At 33.5% G+C, this 18751-nt stretch overlaps 1 protein-coding gene and 1 long non-coding RNA gene across 4 annotated transcripts in view; one reads left to right on the top strand and one right to left on the bottom strand.

Annotated features, from left to right (window-relative positions):
• Khc-73 (Kinesin heavy chain 73) overlaps nt 1–18751 on the top strand; it is a 135283-nt gene that overhangs the window by 63879 nt on the left and 52653 nt on the right. For all 3 annotated transcript variants that reach the window (XM_088205019.1, XM_088205018.1, XM_088205020.1), the window contains exon 3: nt 8587–8750. In XM_088205019.1, coding sequence (XP_088061145.1) covers nt 8587–8750 — 164 coding nt within the window. The remainder of the gene's footprint in view (nt 1–8586; nt 8751–18751) is intronic.
• Nucleotides 8714–15398, bottom strand: LOC148237439 (uncharacterized). Its single transcript, XR_015812603.1, has 2 exons — nt 11651–15398; nt 8714–10259 (listed from the first exon to the last, which is right to left on the bottom strand). It is a non-coding gene; the product is annotated as an uncharacterized LOC148237439 (long non-coding RNA).

The raw sequence follows: 18751 nt of genomic DNA, 5'->3' as shown, positions 1-18751 counted from the left end.
GATTTGCGAATGTCTTTAACAATAATAATTGGTTGCGCTTCGGTGCATTTGCGGTCGATCTGGTCGAATAAAACTTTTTTGCTCCACAGCCGAAACCTCCAGTTAAATATAAACAGCGAGAGTTAAACTATTCCATCGCAGTTATGTAACGCGAATGGCGATTGATTTTTTTGCCACTATATGAACTAGTTACTTCGGCGAATGCGTTTACTTAGCTCTCCCTGAATAGTGAAACATTTTATATTTTTCAAGAATTGCGTTATATATTATGAATGTGCGCGATTATGTTTCTGCCTTGGTAATGGGATTTGCGCTTGGGAATTGCGAGTTATCATACTTTACCCTTTCTCAGTTTTCTCCTTTGTCGGTTTCATTTTATCCTTGAATGAAGTAGTGCGTTCTTTGAACGTAAAATGTATAACATATATATATTTTTAAGCAGAGCGAGAAGATCATTTCCCTCAAAATCTGATTAAAAGCAAAAATATACATTCGTAACGAGAACGTGTCGATGTATACGTAGATAACAGTTTTTTGTGTTGTGTTGTAAAAGGCACTCGGATGATGAGAAAAATATGTACTGAATCGGGTGGTATATTATACATAGATTTAGGCAGGCGTTTGAAATACAAGAACCGAAACGTGTTGTGAGAGTAAATTTTTTATGGGTAGACAAAATATATCTGTTTCGGTTCAGGATAAAGAAATGATTATTAATAATATCAAACAATGGCTTTCATAGGATTTTGTGTTTAAATTTATTTTGGTAAATTTATTTTTAATTTACTCCTTGATGGATATTAAATAAGGATGAGATGAAAATACATTACATTTTCATGAATCAAAAAAAAAGTTTATTATGCGGAGTTGACGTTCATAGATTTTTTATCTCTCAAATATATATTATTTTATGTATATAATTTTCAAAGTGGTATAAGTTTATAACTTATGAATCCACGAAATGGAATAACATCACGCCACACCCTAATTAAAACATCCCTACTGTAAATAATTTCATCCAAATTACATGAAATGTATACGTCCGTGTATATCGCCTTTATAAGTTTCTGGAACCCTCGAGAGCTTCAAAGAAAACCGTTTCAAAAGAGCGGCGATTAAAAGTAAACTACGTTAAATTGATATATATATATATATATGTTTGATTATCTGTCGTTTTTTTATTCATACTGTACAATGAAAGCGTTCATTATTTATTCATTGCGCTATATAATTCGTTTTCCTATCATTTCGATAGTTATATGTGCATTCGTCAATGCGTATGTCTATATAAATTCGACACGCGATCCCTGCTGAAAATTTAAAGTATTACACATGTCGACGTCCGCGATAACGATCAGCCATGTGTAAGGGCGCGGTCGACCATTTTTCACCTGCTTTCTCCCCCCAAAGCTCCCGAGGGAGTCCGTCGTTTGTCAATTTCGCGAAAAGTCGCGAAAACAAGAGCGGTTATTTACGCGAAAAGTTTTGTTTCGCGCCATCAAATATGGACGCCGCTAATGGATTGTTAAAGAATTTCAACCCCATTCTTACCTACCCCAAACCGTTCGCCTTGCGACAAATTGCAAAATCAATACTTGTTGATCGACGATGTTTTTTTGGAGCACGTAGTGTAGAACATTGACGTTACTGTGGTAAGTAGGGACCAGATTTGTAAAGCTTTAATCCGCGAAGCAAAATTTTCAAAACAAATATGTATATCAATATTTAGATTAATGGTTGTCAAACTCAAGAAGCAAAAAAGCTATATAAATAGAAAGCTTTTTATTTTTATTCTAGATATATTCGTTAAAAATTCTGTTCGTATTTTTTTTGCTGCATTTGTTTTTCGAGATTATTTTTAACAAACCATTTTTATGAGATCTTTTATGGGCGTTCTATATATTCAAATTAAAGAAAATTGTATGTCCAAAGTAATTGTCTTGTGACAAGATTTTGAAGATTTTGTTTATAACTTAACTACCGGTTGCGCATTCCCATAAAGCATGTATTAGGACGCCATGTCGACGTCACATCTCGCGTCTCTTTCTAGCATCGTCTTGGGGGCGCCTCGCTACCGCTCGCGCCGCTATTACTATAGAACCAAACAACCTAACATATTTTTAATGATATTGTATTGATTTGTTCTCATTTCGGTATATCTTGTAATTGTCCAGCATCATCCAATCTATGACCAACTGATCCCGCGATCGCAGCGGCGTATGAAGCGACGCCTGTGAGTATTTGTGGAACTGATTTAGGCGCCGACGTGAAACGTCATCGTGACGTCACTGTGGCGCTCTAACGCGTGTATATTGGGAATTCGCGTACCGGTTGTAATGTTTGTAAATTATTTTTGGATGAAATACGGACCGTACAATTTAGTCAATAAATGGATATTATGATATAGATACATGCTTAGTTGTTGTGCCGTCAAATCTTCAAGTAACTTGAAGCGGTTACTTTAATCTGGGTTTCGAAGGTTTTGTCTGTGTCGATTAGGCGTAAGCTCCGCTGGATACGAGTTTAGTAACAACTTGGATACCAAGTGGAAATTTAAAGTAATATTTATGAAGTAGAAGTGAAGTAATTTTTCTATGACAATTCAAAAAAATAACAAGTAATTTGTGAGGGTGTGGGGGGGGGGGGGAATAAAACTCGGTTTTTACATGATAATAACTAGCTGTTTGCAAGTTATTTTCTATTGTCCAATATTTTTTTTATGAATGCCGCTAAAACGCCGTTTTTTTACATTTGTATAGGACAAAAAAATCCATTTTTATAGTACAAATAATATACGATATTCTCATTATTAAATATTTTTCTTTCTAATGTATGACCTAGCTCGATTTAAATTATTCATCTGAGAGATTAGACAAATCAAAGAAAACCCAACCTTGGAATTATGATTATATATTAGTCACTAATATATTTATTTCTCAGATACGATACAATTTATTTCATATAGAATTCGCTACAATCTAGGTATTAAAGGTCTTCTATTTTGACCAGATCACACGTTCCATTGACATATATGTACCTTAAAACGAATGCAGAACTTCTCCCATACAATTTTTATTTCAACAAACTTTCTTATCTAACTCTTAAATAATGAGTTTTGAGTCATTAGTTCACAAAACGCGTTTCCAAACTTCTAATCTTCAAATTTTATGTTGTTTGTCTACAACCATTGCTTATTATTCGCTTATCGACATTTTTTAGGGTGATTCAGAAAATTTAAGGATTAGTCATTTCCCTATTTTTTTGCATTTTATTTATATTTTAGGCTTTTATAGAGCTGTTTTTTTATAATATTTATAGACCTTGTTGGTGATATTGATATTTATTTATTTTCACTTAAGCGTTTCACGTAACTTTTTAAGCCATTACCTGATGTATCCGAAATAAAAAAATAATAAAATAGATTTAAATTATTTAAGAAACAGATTAATGTAAAAGGTAAACAATTTTATTTTTACATTAATAAGCTCTCGTTTTTGTATTTAATATTTTTCGATCTATATAATAATTTTAATAATGAAATACTCTTAAATCATTGACGTTGTTATAGTTGCGTTTTGTACCATTAAATGGTTATTTATTTTTTGCGAGCACCCAGCGATCCCGCATGTGACAAGTGCAGGTGTATCGAACATTTAACTGGTCTGTCGGTGAGGGCGTGTGGCTGGTTCCTCCGGATGGCTGCTGGTAGATCTCCGGCTGGCTAAGTGGATCGTTTGCGTCTCTGCTGTCTCCGACCGATGCGTCGCTGGCTTTCTGCTGTCTTTTGTCTAGTGTCTTAGCCATCTCTTCCATGTCTATTGCTTGTTTTATCATAAGGTTGCGTATCACGTCGGGGTCACCAGTTTGGGCACTGGGATGGTGACGGGTGGCAATTAGCCGCTGCAGTAATGTTTTATTGAATTATTTGAGGTGCTTACATTGTTTCAAGGCGGACGCGAGACGACGCATCCGAATGCGCGGAAGATTGCCAGTCGAGAGAATAACCGTCACGCCAGTGCTACTCAAGTGCCGACCAGTTTTGGCCATAACAAATTTAGGCTCCCACAAATCCTGAATTGTATTGTCTGGGATCATGGGATTGCATAACCTAGTTAACACACACAAATCTTAAATATTCGCATATAGTTTTCACATATGTTAAGGGACTATAGCTAGACGTTAAAATGCATGGAATAAAAAAACACGTTAAATTGTGTAAATAAGTCTAGAGAAGAGAAGCGGTATTCAACGGTCTCAATATTTATTTTGCAAAAACTTTGCTACTTCCATTCAAATGCAGTTATGGCACAGTTATTTATGCATGACAGCACTGTTGAATCCAGAACGTCCAACCATATATACCAGTTTATAAACCTGTATTCAATTTTAGAGTCTAACAGATGTTCTTGCTGAGGGAAAATCGTTTTTGATTAATTCAATATTTACATATTCCGCGGTATTTGTGTAGTGAAAGTATATAGGGTTCAATAATTGATATTCAACCTTCAGACTCGAACGCTCTTCTTGCGCACACATACAGAGGATCGATCCATTTTAATGTAGGTCAAAATGTTTTCATTGAAATGAATTGCCTTCAGGATGTTTGTATGGCATGTATAGCGAATGTGCATAGAAATTGAAATTATAGTTTATACATACTTTTTCTGCCTCGACAGCGCTGAATTGCGGTTCGATTATTGAGTGACTCACCTTGTCGGAACGATTCGGTTTAACGTCAAACTGGATTATTGCGCAATTTTGACTTACGCATTAAGGCGTTATATCGAAGAATGGGGCTTAGTGCCATAATTGACATGCTTCTGCGTAATTGCTACGTATAATGTTAGCGTCGATCAGTCAGCGTGTCGATTGGACGAAAATTAATAGCGAGAAAAAGATGCGTGCGCAGGGTTTCTGATGCCAGTAGAGTCTCCAATTCGAGTAATCGAGTACTCGATACTCGAGTATACTTGTCTATTTTTCTAGTACTTGATAATCGAGTATTTTGAAAATTACTCGATTAATACTCGAAATTAAAAAATTTTGAAATATTTCAGAAACAAAAATAATTTTAACTCGGTCCGGTGAAGGTTAACGTCTTGCTTTTATTTGGCGTTTATGCCCGAAGTCCCGAGTTAGAGCGGTTACTATCAGGTATAATTTTTTCATAGTTCCATAGTTGCATAGTTCCGGTCGTCGGCTATGTTAGTGGGTACGACGGAGAAATTTCTTTTGTGTTTTCTGTTCGACAGTCCCGACTTATCTAATTTATGGCAATGAACAATATGAAATATCAACAAAAAAAATTTAGGTTTTATGACTATGCAGTTGTAGCGTAAAGTGTTGTCAATTGTTTATACTGATCCCTCAGCTTAAAATATAAATCAAAACAATTGTGTGTTTTAAAGGCATTTAAAGTAAAGTCAGTTCTTTGCGAACCGTTTAGCTCTAGAGTGAAAGGGATTCACCCAAATACATCTTCGAAGGATATAGATTTAAATTCTTCGCATTAATCAGAAGGAGTAGAATATTGTATATTGTTAAGAAAAAAAATCTATTCATGAAAAATTAAAAAATGCTATTTTGTCAATAGTTGAAGGAAATAAGAGAAAAGCAGAGAAGGGAATGAAAGAAGAAAACATAAAAAGAGAGTTCAAAAAATTTATATCTATAAAAAGCGAACAGATATAAATTAGAAGCCTTATCCAACGCGTTAATGACAATAAGACCAACATCAACAGCAACGGAAAGGGTTTTTTCCATAACGGGAGTAATAAAACCAAAGGTTAGCAGTAATATTAAATTCGAGACACTTTTTGCATTATTGTTTTTAAAAAGTATGTTCGTGAAGTTAAAATAATTGTAAAATTAACATACTAAGTATTTTATAAATTTATTTATATGTGCACAAATTTGAATAATAGATATTTTGGTACATTTGGTAAATACTCGAAAGTACTCGGGTACTCGAGTATTTTAAAATCTTAATATTTGATACTCGAGTAGTTGATGGTTCGAGTAATTGGAGACTAGATGCCAGTGATATTCTAACAAGTTACAGGACTAAAATTTCGCGAGAGAGAAAGTTAGGTGTACTCACGGTTTAATTGTGAAAGGGACAAACGTAGAGCTCTATTTAACTGTAATTTTAACCACGATTTTCAAAGTATCAGTTTGTAAGCGATAAAAATATAAACTTTTATTATTTCCTATGAATGTATTATATAAACTTTGTATCAAATCTTTGTTGTTTTGAGCGATATAAAGTAATAATATGGAACAAATAATACATATGTGTGAGAGGTGAAACAGGAAAACTGTTTGAAACTAAAAAACTTTCAAGTTCTATTCTCTCTTTTATCTCAGTTTCTCCTCTGGTTGTTTTCAGTGCAAAGGATATCTACCCATGGAAACATCTTTTCGTCTTTCAGCCAATACAAACCTTTTATCACGCTTGAATGATCGAGTACGATCTACTTTTTGCCATAATAGGGTGACACCCTTTATAATGTTGCATAATAATTTTACTAACATATTAGCATATGCTTACTAAAAAAATATTTGTATTTTATTGCTCAGGGACCGGTTTTTTTGACGTATGACTTCAGTGAAAGTTATATGCGAATATAATTTTATTAGATTTAAAATGACAACATTTTTATTAAATTTAGAATGACATACATTAAAAAAAATGTTACTCTGTGAATATGGTATGTACAAGTCCATTCCATAAAGTCTGGGAATTATATAGTATAAACTGCCAGGTTTATTAATTGAACCACATTCAAATAATAAACCAATTTTACCACCGAAAAAAGGTATTAAATCCGCAGGTCTAAAAACGATTTGAAGGCGTGAAAATCTAAATATTATGCCATTAAAACATAAATATCGATGACAAAGCCAGTAAGACATAAAAAGGTTCCTTTGAGAAAACGAGAAACCGCAGTGAGGAAACCTTTTTTGCGGATTAGTTAAAGTACCCGTCACGAATCACAAAGAAAGTATTCGTCGCAAACGCATTGAGAAAAGATAACACATGTATTCTGGATTTCCATCTACTTTAGCGGTCAGCGACAATCTGTTCCGAAACTAGTCACTCTTTTGTGATTTGAAAACAAAATCACATTTGGTATTAATATATATGATCCGATCCCTTCAAAGACACTCCCTTGGAGGCTTTCTCTGACACTTATATTGACATTCATTTTAAAGTTCACTCATTAAGTTCATACCAACTTCAAACAGCCGCCGTGCCGCTTCTCTCTTCGCTTCAGCTTCGAAGATGTCTGGAGCCGACGATTATTTGCACGAAAATCAAATATTGCTTTAAAAATGAATATAATATTTACAAATGATCAATGAAGTTGCACTCAGAAGCTTGTCTCTCTATCTGTAGCTAAGAAAAAATAAATTAATCATTTGGAATAGATCGATAACACCATGACTAGACGATTGAAGATTGTGCGCAAGTCGCTTAGTCTGAAGAAACTATTTTATTAATTAATATAATTATGGTTAATTTAAAACATAGTTTTTTATAATTTCTTTCAATCTTTTGAGAGCTCTAAGTGTCGTAAGGATATCTCACCAATTGCGGCGTTGTGGTTTGAAGTTGCATGACAGAAATAGGGGTAGGAATAATGTTCATGTGCGAAGGTATTATTTTGAACTTAATGTTGAAATGAGTTCCTTTTATGTAATAACCCATCAAGAAAATATTTTTTTTTATTATACATTTATCTGGATAAAACTGTATATACAAAATAATATTTATGAATATTATTATTTATATGATACATTATTTTTCGCAGCCTTGAAGCATACGTCTGTAAAACGTCAAGTCTTAATTCCATCACACGTCAAAATTCTTCTCACTGCGAAATAGCTAGCCTCTTTGTGCTCCCCAAGGTCCGTCACATTCCCTTATTGAATTTTCAAAAAAACTACAAAAGTCTCACGGCGTGTGCTGATTTACGTACAGGTGAAATTCACGTTTGTCACGTTCCGTCTGAGTAAATTGGCTGTCGTCCCCCATCTCATTACCATTGCACATATACGTATACAAAACAGACGTCGCATTTTTCGCGCTGTTGCTTTTTCTGACACTGTCTGAAAAATGAAAAAGCTTACTCTCTACTCTTTAATAATTTCAGATCCCTTTTAAATAGTATCGCGACCTACGATCTTATCTCGTAATTGCTTTTGCGACCGTCGAGATTTGCGATCCCAGCCCTATCGAGTTTGTTTAATTAGAAATATTAATTCTGGCATAGGTCATTTATGAGCGGTTCGAATTTAAATGGAAACTGCTAACGTTTTCGTATTATTTTGAGACGATATTGATATTATTATGTAATATAATATCAATATCGTCTATACGTATTCTATAAAGTCAACCGTCTACGTATTCTATAAGCCTTTCTCAAGATCAATCGTGCGCCGTATATGAATAATGCAACAGTACGATTTGAGAATTGGCGTCACCGCGGAGAATTTGTAACGAATGGGTGGAAAACTTTGCGGTGCCGATCGGTGACCCGTATGATGCGGAACTTACTGATTTTTTCTTTGGTATTATTTCAGGAAACAGCCGAAGTCGTTCGCCTTCGATCACTGTTTTTTCTCGCTGGATCCAGAGCTGACCAACTATGCTTCGCAGAGGGACGTTTTCGATTGTCTCGGAAGGGACATTCTCGACAATGCGTTCCAAGGATACAACGCGTGCATATTCGCCTATGGACAGACTGGTGAGTGATTTCATATAAGACCAAATAATAGCTAGATCTTCCAGAATACCATGTAGGACTAGTGACACAATCATTCAAATGTTTGTGTATATATACTCGGTTTTGTTATGCGGAGCGCGTATCACCTTAACAGTTCTATACGATACGTTAGTTCATATCGCAGTTAAATATGACTCCATATTCTGAAATTTCAGCGAAGAGAAGTACATTTTGTTTTAGAGAAAATTAAATGAAAAAAAATCATATAACTTTATAAAATAAAGTATGCATCGTATCATATATTTTATTTTGTAAAGAGTGTTGCGATATAATTTTGCATCATTGACGTAGCTTGTATTAAATAAAATACTTTATTGAGAATCTTCTGATGATCGCTTAGTTAATTGCGATTGCACCCCTTATTCTACCCTGTGGTGGCCAGGATATCAGCGCTCGAAAACGCTTTTCTGACACAAGGATGCTAACAAGAGTGTGTATATGTATGCATGATTGAGCTAAAGTATAGTATGTGTATGTTTGAAAAATACACTAAATTTTGTATACTGATTTTGATTACCATATAATTCAAGTATATATGAGTAATGCAATTAATTAAAGCAGCACTCTATTGGAGCATTCTATAAATAATGTATTTAAAAAAAATTTAATACAATTTATTTTTTCATTATTATTTACAATTTTATGGTGATAATATTTTTCTGTTTTGCGCTGACGCTCTTTGGTCAACCATTAAAAAATTTATGTCGGGAGAATATGGTAGATGGGTCACGACTTTCCATTAAAACTGCCTCAGGTTTTGCAGGATGTTTCGTGCCATATGAGTTCTGCGTTACGAAACTTTTTTATTGACAGTATACTTCTTTCCAAATAGTTTGATTTATTAACAAACAGTTCATAATGCATATATACTCTTTCCATATCCTACCAAATGAACAGCTGCATCTTTCTAGGATAGAGTTCTGTCCCAGTGTCTCCTTGAGATGATCCCATTGTTTTCGATGGTTACTATGATTGTACAAAATTCATTTTTCATTACCAGTAACTCGATTAAAGAACGCTTATTTTTTCCAATCTACGGAGGTGAGAAGTTCAAATGTCCATTCGGTGATGTTGATTGAGCTCCGATATTTCGTGAGGAACCGTTGACCCAATATTTATCAGACGCCGATGGAATATTGAATGGCTCGATTGGAGTCGCTCGGTTAATTTTGCTCTACTAATTTTTGAAACACAGCCATTAAAATCTCTGGAATGTTATTGAACGTTCTACCTCATCTTCAAGTCAGAAAACGTTTGAACCATATTGGTATTTGGCAACGCAATTTATTGTCATTATTTTTTATTCTAATCGATAATATCGCATTATTTATTATATTGATTTATTAGCTTATTCCATAACAGGTGGGCTATTTTAATTCAGTCAAAATCTGACTGATTGAAACAAGACGTTTGTAGTAAATAACTATATTTTTTATTTATTTTATGAGGAGTGTTCTTTTTGTGTTCAGGCTGAAACACAATACTGTTAGTTATAGAAATTTATTACTGGCGATATTTGCTTTGAAATTCAAATTTGTTGTTGATGAAAAAAAATAAGAAACACTCGAAGCCAATCTAAAATCAAATGTTTGGAAACTAGCAGCAAAATTAAAGGTTTTTCTTGTAACAGTGAAAAAGTATGACAAATGGGTACCGCACGAACTTACCGAAAGGCAAAAGCAGCAGGCTTTGGAGTATATTCTTCATTAGTTCTTAGAAATAATAGATATCCATTCTTGAATATAATCATTACTCAGCAAATAAATAATTTACGATAACCATGGTTAGACAGCTACGCTAAAGCTAAACTTGTACCAGAAAAAAATATTGTGACAGTATGATGCTATTCTAAGCGAATTTTTCATTGATTGATTCTAAAACTATTACAGTAATAATGTTTTAGAGAAATTAAAACCATGCCTAGAAAATTAACCATAAAACATTCGATGTTGCTTGATGTGTTATATACTCATATGTATTATAATATATGTATTCTTAATATTATATAATTTAATATGATTGAGACGCAATTATTTTGCTGTGACGTAATTTGTTCATCTCAGAAATCGAGTTATATGAACGTTTGTTTATATTGAAGTAATCGGTGTAAACAAGGGGTCCATTTTTGTATCATCCATGTGAACGATGCGATTAATCGATAATGTAATCTTGATACTTGATACCGAGAAAAATAAGGTACTGTTGGTTGTGAAATCCATTAAAAATCGTCACAAAAGAAATGTGTCACCTGTTAAATATATATTATGCTTGCACTACACTTTCTGGACGTTGTCCGAACCGAAGTTCAACTGAAGTCGCCGAGTAGCGTCTACACTGTCGCAAATTTCATATGCCGTCCGGACGGCGGCCGTGAAAGACGTATGGACGGCGGCTTATGTCAAGTACAGCCGGCATATTTGCGCGCGATTGAAAAATCTGCCAAATAATCGCAATTTTCAAATTTAAAAATTATACTTCAGAATACGAACACCACAACTATGACTACCCTTGAATTTGTCGCCATCGGTTCTAAATAAGAATTCGTTATGGCGTGACATTTATATAAACCGATCTAGGAAAATACATAAGGATATTCGAAACGATTTTTTTAACAAAATCAAGTACCACTAATTATTTTTTAATTATTTAATTTTATATGAAAAAAAAATATAATAACGATATCTGTTAGAAGAATATACCATCAAAAATATAATTAATCCTTTTTGGTACCCTAAAATATGCAAAGATGTCAGTAAGATTATGTTGAAGTCCCCGATAAGCATGTGGTATTATAACTTGACCACGTGACCACGACGCAGCGCTCGACATGCGTTTTAACCATAGGACGTCTACGCGCATACTGAAATTGAGCCGAGTTACTCGTTCTATCTCAGTTTGCAAAATAACATATCATTATCTCTCTCACTCTCGTCACTTAACACGCGAGAGAGCGACAGGGGAAGTATCTCATCGCTCGCGCTCGAAAGAGCAGCTTCGACTTCGGTCCTTTTGCCGACAATGTTCGGAAGCGCTCGAAGCTGGCCAAGTCGACTGAATTACCCCCACTTTACCTCCCGTTCTCGGTAACCTAGTAGGGTAGATTTTAGAGCGGGCAAAACTGAACTCGACCGAAGTAATCCACTATATTCTCCGTCCTTAGCCAACCTTGGCCAACTTCCAGAGAGTGTAGTGCAGGCATAAAGTAAGGAAATAAAGAGCAGACACTTGAAGTGATAACCAATACAAAGTCGTTCATATAATTCAATAATCGCAAAATTAAACGAATTACAGTTTTTGTCTCACCCCCCATATTTTCTTGACCCAAATTTTAAATTTATTTTTTTGAAATACGAAATTTAACAATCTGAGTGATGCCTTTACCGCTATATTTTTTATAAATAGAAGATTCACTCATTATAAATCGTTGGCAAAAAATAATTTAAATAATAAAACTGTAGTTAATATATAGCGTTTTATAGCTCACAAAAAATACTTGATTTGCAACTTAATATTAAAAAATTGTAAAAATGCATATAATTAGATAATTTGTATTTTTAACAGATTATGCTGCTAACTCCAGCGTGTATTTAATTTGATAAAAGTTTGTTGAAAACGTGAGATTATGGTTATTTTATGTCGTAATAGTCTTTACTTTCATCGTGCCGATAGTTTTCTACAATAAATCACATATGATATGATTACGTTCAGTGATTATCTGAAATTATAAATAGAAAATTTGAATAATCATACATATAAAATACACCAAACGATTGATATTGTTTAAATTTCCATTTTTTTAAAAGCAGCATAATCTATAGATAAACTTATCTATCATTACGATAACCAACTAATTCGGGCATTTAACCTTGCATAAAACAAACAGTTAGTGTGAGTTCTGGGAAAATTATCACATGCTATTACAAACTGAAGGCATCGTATCGAATCGATAAACAATATTTAAAAAAAAAACTAAACTCAGTTATTATTAGATGGAATTACATCCATTAGATATAAGAAACTGTGTGGGTTGTCAATGGTGTTAATATTTCAATTTGCTGCGGTTTTATTTTATAAAACATAAATAATAGGCGTCTGTAATGTATCGATATTCTTTATTTGTGTTATATGATTACATCAAACTATACGTTATGAAATAATTTATCGACACAGCACCTGTTGAACGTAATAGACTTCTCACGCTGAATATTCCAGCCCAAGTTTGCAGTATTAGTTGGTAGCACATAAACCGATCATAGACCCTCAACGTTTCGGCTCGAAAAGCGCTCGTTTATCGATTTGATTAATATTGTATAAGTAACGAGCTCGCTGTGGCGCCTCTAACTTGCTTATGGTTGCTAGTAGGGCCAAAAATAAATCAAACCTCAATTTTCAGTCAATATTTTACATAACATTTTCCACTGCGAACCGTTTGATTCAGATAGCTATGTACGCATACGTCCTACCGAATTTTCCTTGGGTCGCCGTTTAATCCGCCCATTGGAGCAATTTCGCTAAATAACGACTCGCACTCACCCGAGTCCAGATGGGGGTGGGTGCGTGTTTGCATTGTGTCAGGTCTCAGGTTCTTTTCGACCGATCTTAAGAAGTGCCCACTTTGGGGGCTTTACTGCGCCCCAGGGACCGTCGAAAACTTGCCGAATTGCCCCCGACGCGGACCTGCTCCTCGAGGGTCCGGTTTCCATCCACTGATTAATGAAAGGTTGTGCTTTACGAAAAAAGCTCCGATAAGGGTTATATCGAATTTTCGCTCAGGTGGATTTCGAAATCTTGAATACGTGCGAAATTCACGTGAACTTTAGAACAATATAAAGTAACTATTGTGTTTGAAACACGCACTTTTTATACGCAATATACATATTTAACCCACTTATGTATTTAAAAATAGTCGTAAAGGTGTATCGGTCGTTAATATAATTAACTTGAAAAGGTATTTTGGTTGAGTTTATTTATTATCGTGATGGTTTTGTGTCATGCGTGTTTTTGCTGCACATGATGTGACGTTTATATAAATTGAATTAATGTTATTTGACAGTGACGCATAATCATTACGGAATTAAATAAATATTGATGTACGTATAATATTAAAAATATATAATTGATGTTTTTTGGGACTTTTTATTTTTAATTTCTATTATATTGCGTACATGTATGTATGTTTGCCGTTTTTATAGATGAATTTATTTTTTAAAATCTTCATTAAAAATATAAGAGCTACCAAGTCCAAACACGGCATCAAAATCGCTTCGAAGCAAACCGTGATGCTTTCAAATTTAGTAGTGTGATGATTAAATGTATTTTTAATAATACTTCCAAAGGTAGACAAAGTTCAGAATTTATATATGAAGTTAAGGCTGAAGATATATAATATTTTGGTGACATTTTTTACTTTGTACTCATTAATTAGTAGCTCCAGTTTTCCAATTGGTGTGAATTTTCCAATCAGTTAAACGCCAGAAGAGTTGTTTAATATGCGGTTTTATTTTACCATACCAATATACATATAAATTAAAGTATTAATCTCTTAAATTAATAAATAGCTAACGGCATTTTCATGTAGGGTATGCATGACAATCTGAAATGTTTATCATATTTTTCGGTAAAATAAGATTTAGTTTCTCTTAAAATTTTTGAGTAATTTATCTTTGTTTTTGCATGGCATAGCACTTTTGTTCGAGTGTCGCTTTCTATTGGGTAATTATGTAGGAACCCCAATAGTAAATATACATGTTTTAAAATTGATAAATAGCTAACGGTATTGTCATGAAGGGTATGCATTACAACCAGAAATATTTCTATCATATTTTTCGGTTAGTTAGTTTCTCTTCAAATTTTTAGGTGTTCCGAAATGACAATTAATCTCATATTTTTGCATGACAAAGAACTTTTGTTTGCATGTCACTTTCTACTGGACAATTACATATATATGAACCCCAATAGTAAACATTAAATTTCTTAATTGAATTAATAGCTAATGCTTTTTTCAGGAAGGGTATGCATGACATAACCAAGGGACGTCATTTATGGGGGGAAGGGGGCAGTTTGGGGCATAGTTTGTCTGCACTTTGATATTACACTGTTTTAAACATATGATAGCTATCCCTACCGATATTACCATGAACTTACGATATAAGAGTGCTGGTCAAAGTATGATTCAAATCGAATTTTGGTCAATAGGAGGGCGCAAAAGCAATTATCACTTCTCAGAAGTCAAAAATTTACGTCAAAAGCAACAAAATCGTGTCGGCGCCGTCGCAGTGGGAACACTCGTTACCGAGCGTTCCCACTGTGACCGCACGATTTTCTTGCTTTTGACGTGGATTTTTGCCTTCTGAGAAGAGATAATCGTTTTTTGCGCTCTCTTATTAGCCAAAATTCGGTTTAGATGTGCTTCATTAGATTCTAACTTATTATAAGTCGTAATATGGTTATAAAAAACTTAATATAAACGCTAGATAAAGTTTCCACAGCGATGGTGATGGTACGATTTTATTGCTTTTGTCGTGGATCAGGGACCAGAAAAATGCATGTTGTTCATTTTAATACTATGAAACTTAGTAAAATCAAAATATAAAAAATAAATAAAATAAACGATCACCGACAGGTCAACTTTTGCCCCCCTAGAAAAAATTAAAATGTTTTTAACATATTTTTTGGTATAATAATATTTAATGCCACCTAATTATTTCATAGGCTTAAGCATAGGCAACATGTTAAACATTGCTTTCATAGCACAGTAAACTCGTTATTCACATGCACTGGAAGTCGATTTTTGAGCTGTGTTCATTTAATTTTCATGTCCAGATTATACGAATATGTCAATATGCGAAATGTCAAGGTCATTTGTAACACTCGAGTTGTACATAAAATCATAACAATTATATTATCGTGCTACACTGACAATGTTTTTTTCAGAAAAACACATTGTTTGTAAATCACGACGAACAAAATGTATATGAATTATTGTACTAGAGTATATTCTTATTATAAATGAATGTACTTTCACTTAAATATTCGTGAATACTACTATGGTGGATATTATACTTAATTTTTGTAAAAAAAACAGCCTGTTAAAATGTCTTCATATATGTATTGTCAAATTACTATTTCTGTTTCGTGTTTTATATATAAGTTCTGGCTGAAAATTGGTTCAATTAAAATTAATTGGTCCATTTTGGATTTATATTTTTTGTGTAAAACTAATTTTTATCAAGCATGGTTTACATTTTTAACAGCAATTCAATATAACAATGAAAGACAAAGAAAGTCTAAAATTAGCTCTACAGCCGCTTGATTAAAATGTAGGAATAAAGTTTTACGTTGTTCAACTTTCGATCTCTCTATTCTAATTTTGTTCGAATCTAATTTCCATTTGTAATTTTACCAGAAACGTCGAACAGATAAAAGTTTTTTTTATATTATCAAAAAGTAAATTTATAAGCTTGTGTCAATTCAACCACCTGAAAATTTGACAAATGATCGATTTTTTTATTCAGTTTATTTAGCGTTCTATAGTGGGTAGTTTTAATGTTTGTTGTACTTATAAAAGCACTAAGGCGTTGCCAAATAGAGACGAACTAAAAATTCGATCGGGTAGATATAAAAGTTTAAGGCACTTTCCTGAAAGCTATTAAAATACAATTGAGAAATTCCGACACCCTTCGAGCGATTCAAGTCGGACATAAAGAGCAGAGTTTGGAGCATTATGAGATTCGCACAACGACGCAAACAAATTCAATAATCAACTGTGCTCGGAATCTCCTAAAGCGTTATTTATTATATTGGACGGAAAAGCTTTCAAAGCTCTAAAAATAAACAAATAAATAAAACAGTCAAAGTAATTACGTACATACATTGCTGGCGGTCGATTTGCCGCTGCCGTCAAAGGTTTTACTCTGACGGGTACGGAGATAAGGATCGCGTTTTAATCGTGCTTTAACCCTTTATTGTATATCTCGGACGCCGAGATATTTTCAGCCACCCTCTACATCGGAGCTGTGAAAATATTTTCGCTCGGCCTCCATATATTTAGTAAGCGCAGAAATAATCTATTATTCTTGAAGTTAGATTGAATACAAACACGAGGCAAAGTTAAACAGTCGGAACTGACTTTGGAGAACTAGGCTTTTTGCCTTTCTAGAGCGGTTGCTTAAACATTATATAAATAAACGTGTTTTTTATAACTACCTTAAATGTTTTTAGTTATTCTTCAACTTTAAATTTCCTTCCTTGTTTTTTTTTTTGTGATTGCTATATACACTATGTATTTGCTCCTTATATTTTGTATCAATACTATAAAATATATGTAATATTGAAAAGGCTTTTGACAAAGTATGTCCTATATTGAACGCATTGATTTAATAACATATTTGTGTGTTTTATTTCATATACATGATATAGAAAATACATATATGCGGTTAGACTTTCAAGACGTTGGGATTTGTTTTCTTGTAAAATCACTTAGTGAGTAGTTTTCTCAGACAGGTATCTATTGATCGGTTGGCAAATAGTACAACCGTTTGTTTTATCATAGATACATATATTTTTATAAAAAATGTATATTCTACTGTGGGATCCCGATACAGTTGCCACCTTAGAGCTACGGCGGCGACACTGAGGCGGAGCGGCAGTGGAGGCACCGTGCCGGAAGGATATATTCCGCCGCGTATCAATTTTTAAATGACAACATGTAATCATAAAACTGTAAAATTAATTTTCTGCAGCGGCCTACGCTAAAAAATTCTGCAACGCATATTGACATATGAATCTATAAAGTCGCGTTAGCGTGTATACATTAAAACACACTTGATTTTTGGATACAAAAAAGACTCGGAATATGCATCAATCTAAATTAATATATAGGACTGGAAATATTATTTTTGAAAATGTATATATTTTTACTAGTTTAAACGTAACATATAGCCTTACTTTCTTCATTTTATAGTTGTTATCTTATCGTTGATACGTTTAAAATTTATTAGGTCGACGCATTAAGAATTATAGAGCAGTATTGATTTTATGAACACCGGCCAAATTTTAAACCGGTATTGTAAAGTTTATTTTAAATCAAATTAAATGATATTTTGCGTATCGTTATCAGTGAAAATAAATTTGCTGTTTTTCTACTGTTGTTTAAAATCTTGATATTCATAATCGGATTATCTGAACTGATTGCTTATATAATATATTGCTTTGAACTTAATATTAATGATGAACATTTCGTGCATAATCGATTACTAATCAAGATTATGAAATGTAGTAACGTGACTTAATCGAATTTAAGCGCATTTTTATCAAAATATAGAAAACATTTACAGTTAAACTTTAAATATATTATTATTTTCCGTCCACTTCACGCCTTTTATATCACTTACCGATCGTTCACACTACGACGGTGACTTTGATTTTTGAAGTATTTTATGCGCTCCATTGGATCCAATTTGCTTTTTTATGTTTCGTTCAATTCTCATTTAAATCGTAAAATCGTGCTGTAGTCGTAATAGTTGTTTCCACGTTTTTCATTTTTATTATTAAGTCTTTTGAGTGCCACATTCTTAAATATATAACGAGAATATTAAATAAGTGTAATTGATTTTTATGCGTAGAAAGCATTTGCGGTAAGCTTTTTGCTTTGCATATACATTTCGAAAATAAAATAAAATAGTGAAGCGATTCATGGAAGGATCACCCTGTATAATACATACAAAAGATTATCGTATATTTAAACACAAGGCACGATTTATGCAACATTTTTTTAAACGAAATACGATTCACAGATTGTTCCTGCGGTTTTAAATAATTTCTTCACCGCAGCGGCGAAATCTCTCGGAAAAACAAATCATTTAAGCAAAAGCGTTTTAATTCTCCAAACGGCGGACTTAGCAGTGTTTGATCTTTCGATGTGTTTGTTCAGCAAGGGGACGCGGATTGAGAGCGGAAAAAAA

Source organism: Plectrocnemia conspersa, unplaced genomic scaffold (genome assembly GCF_051122295.1).
Source record: "Plectrocnemia conspersa isolate PC_06_02 unplaced genomic scaffold, ASM5112229v1 ptg000002l, whole genome shotgun sequence".
NCBI lineage: Eukaryota > Metazoa > Arthropoda > Insecta > Trichoptera > Polycentropodidae > Plectrocnemia > Plectrocnemia conspersa.
The sequence above is the reverse complement of the archived record's forward strand: the minus strand, read 5'-3'. Positions and strand labels throughout refer to the sequence as shown.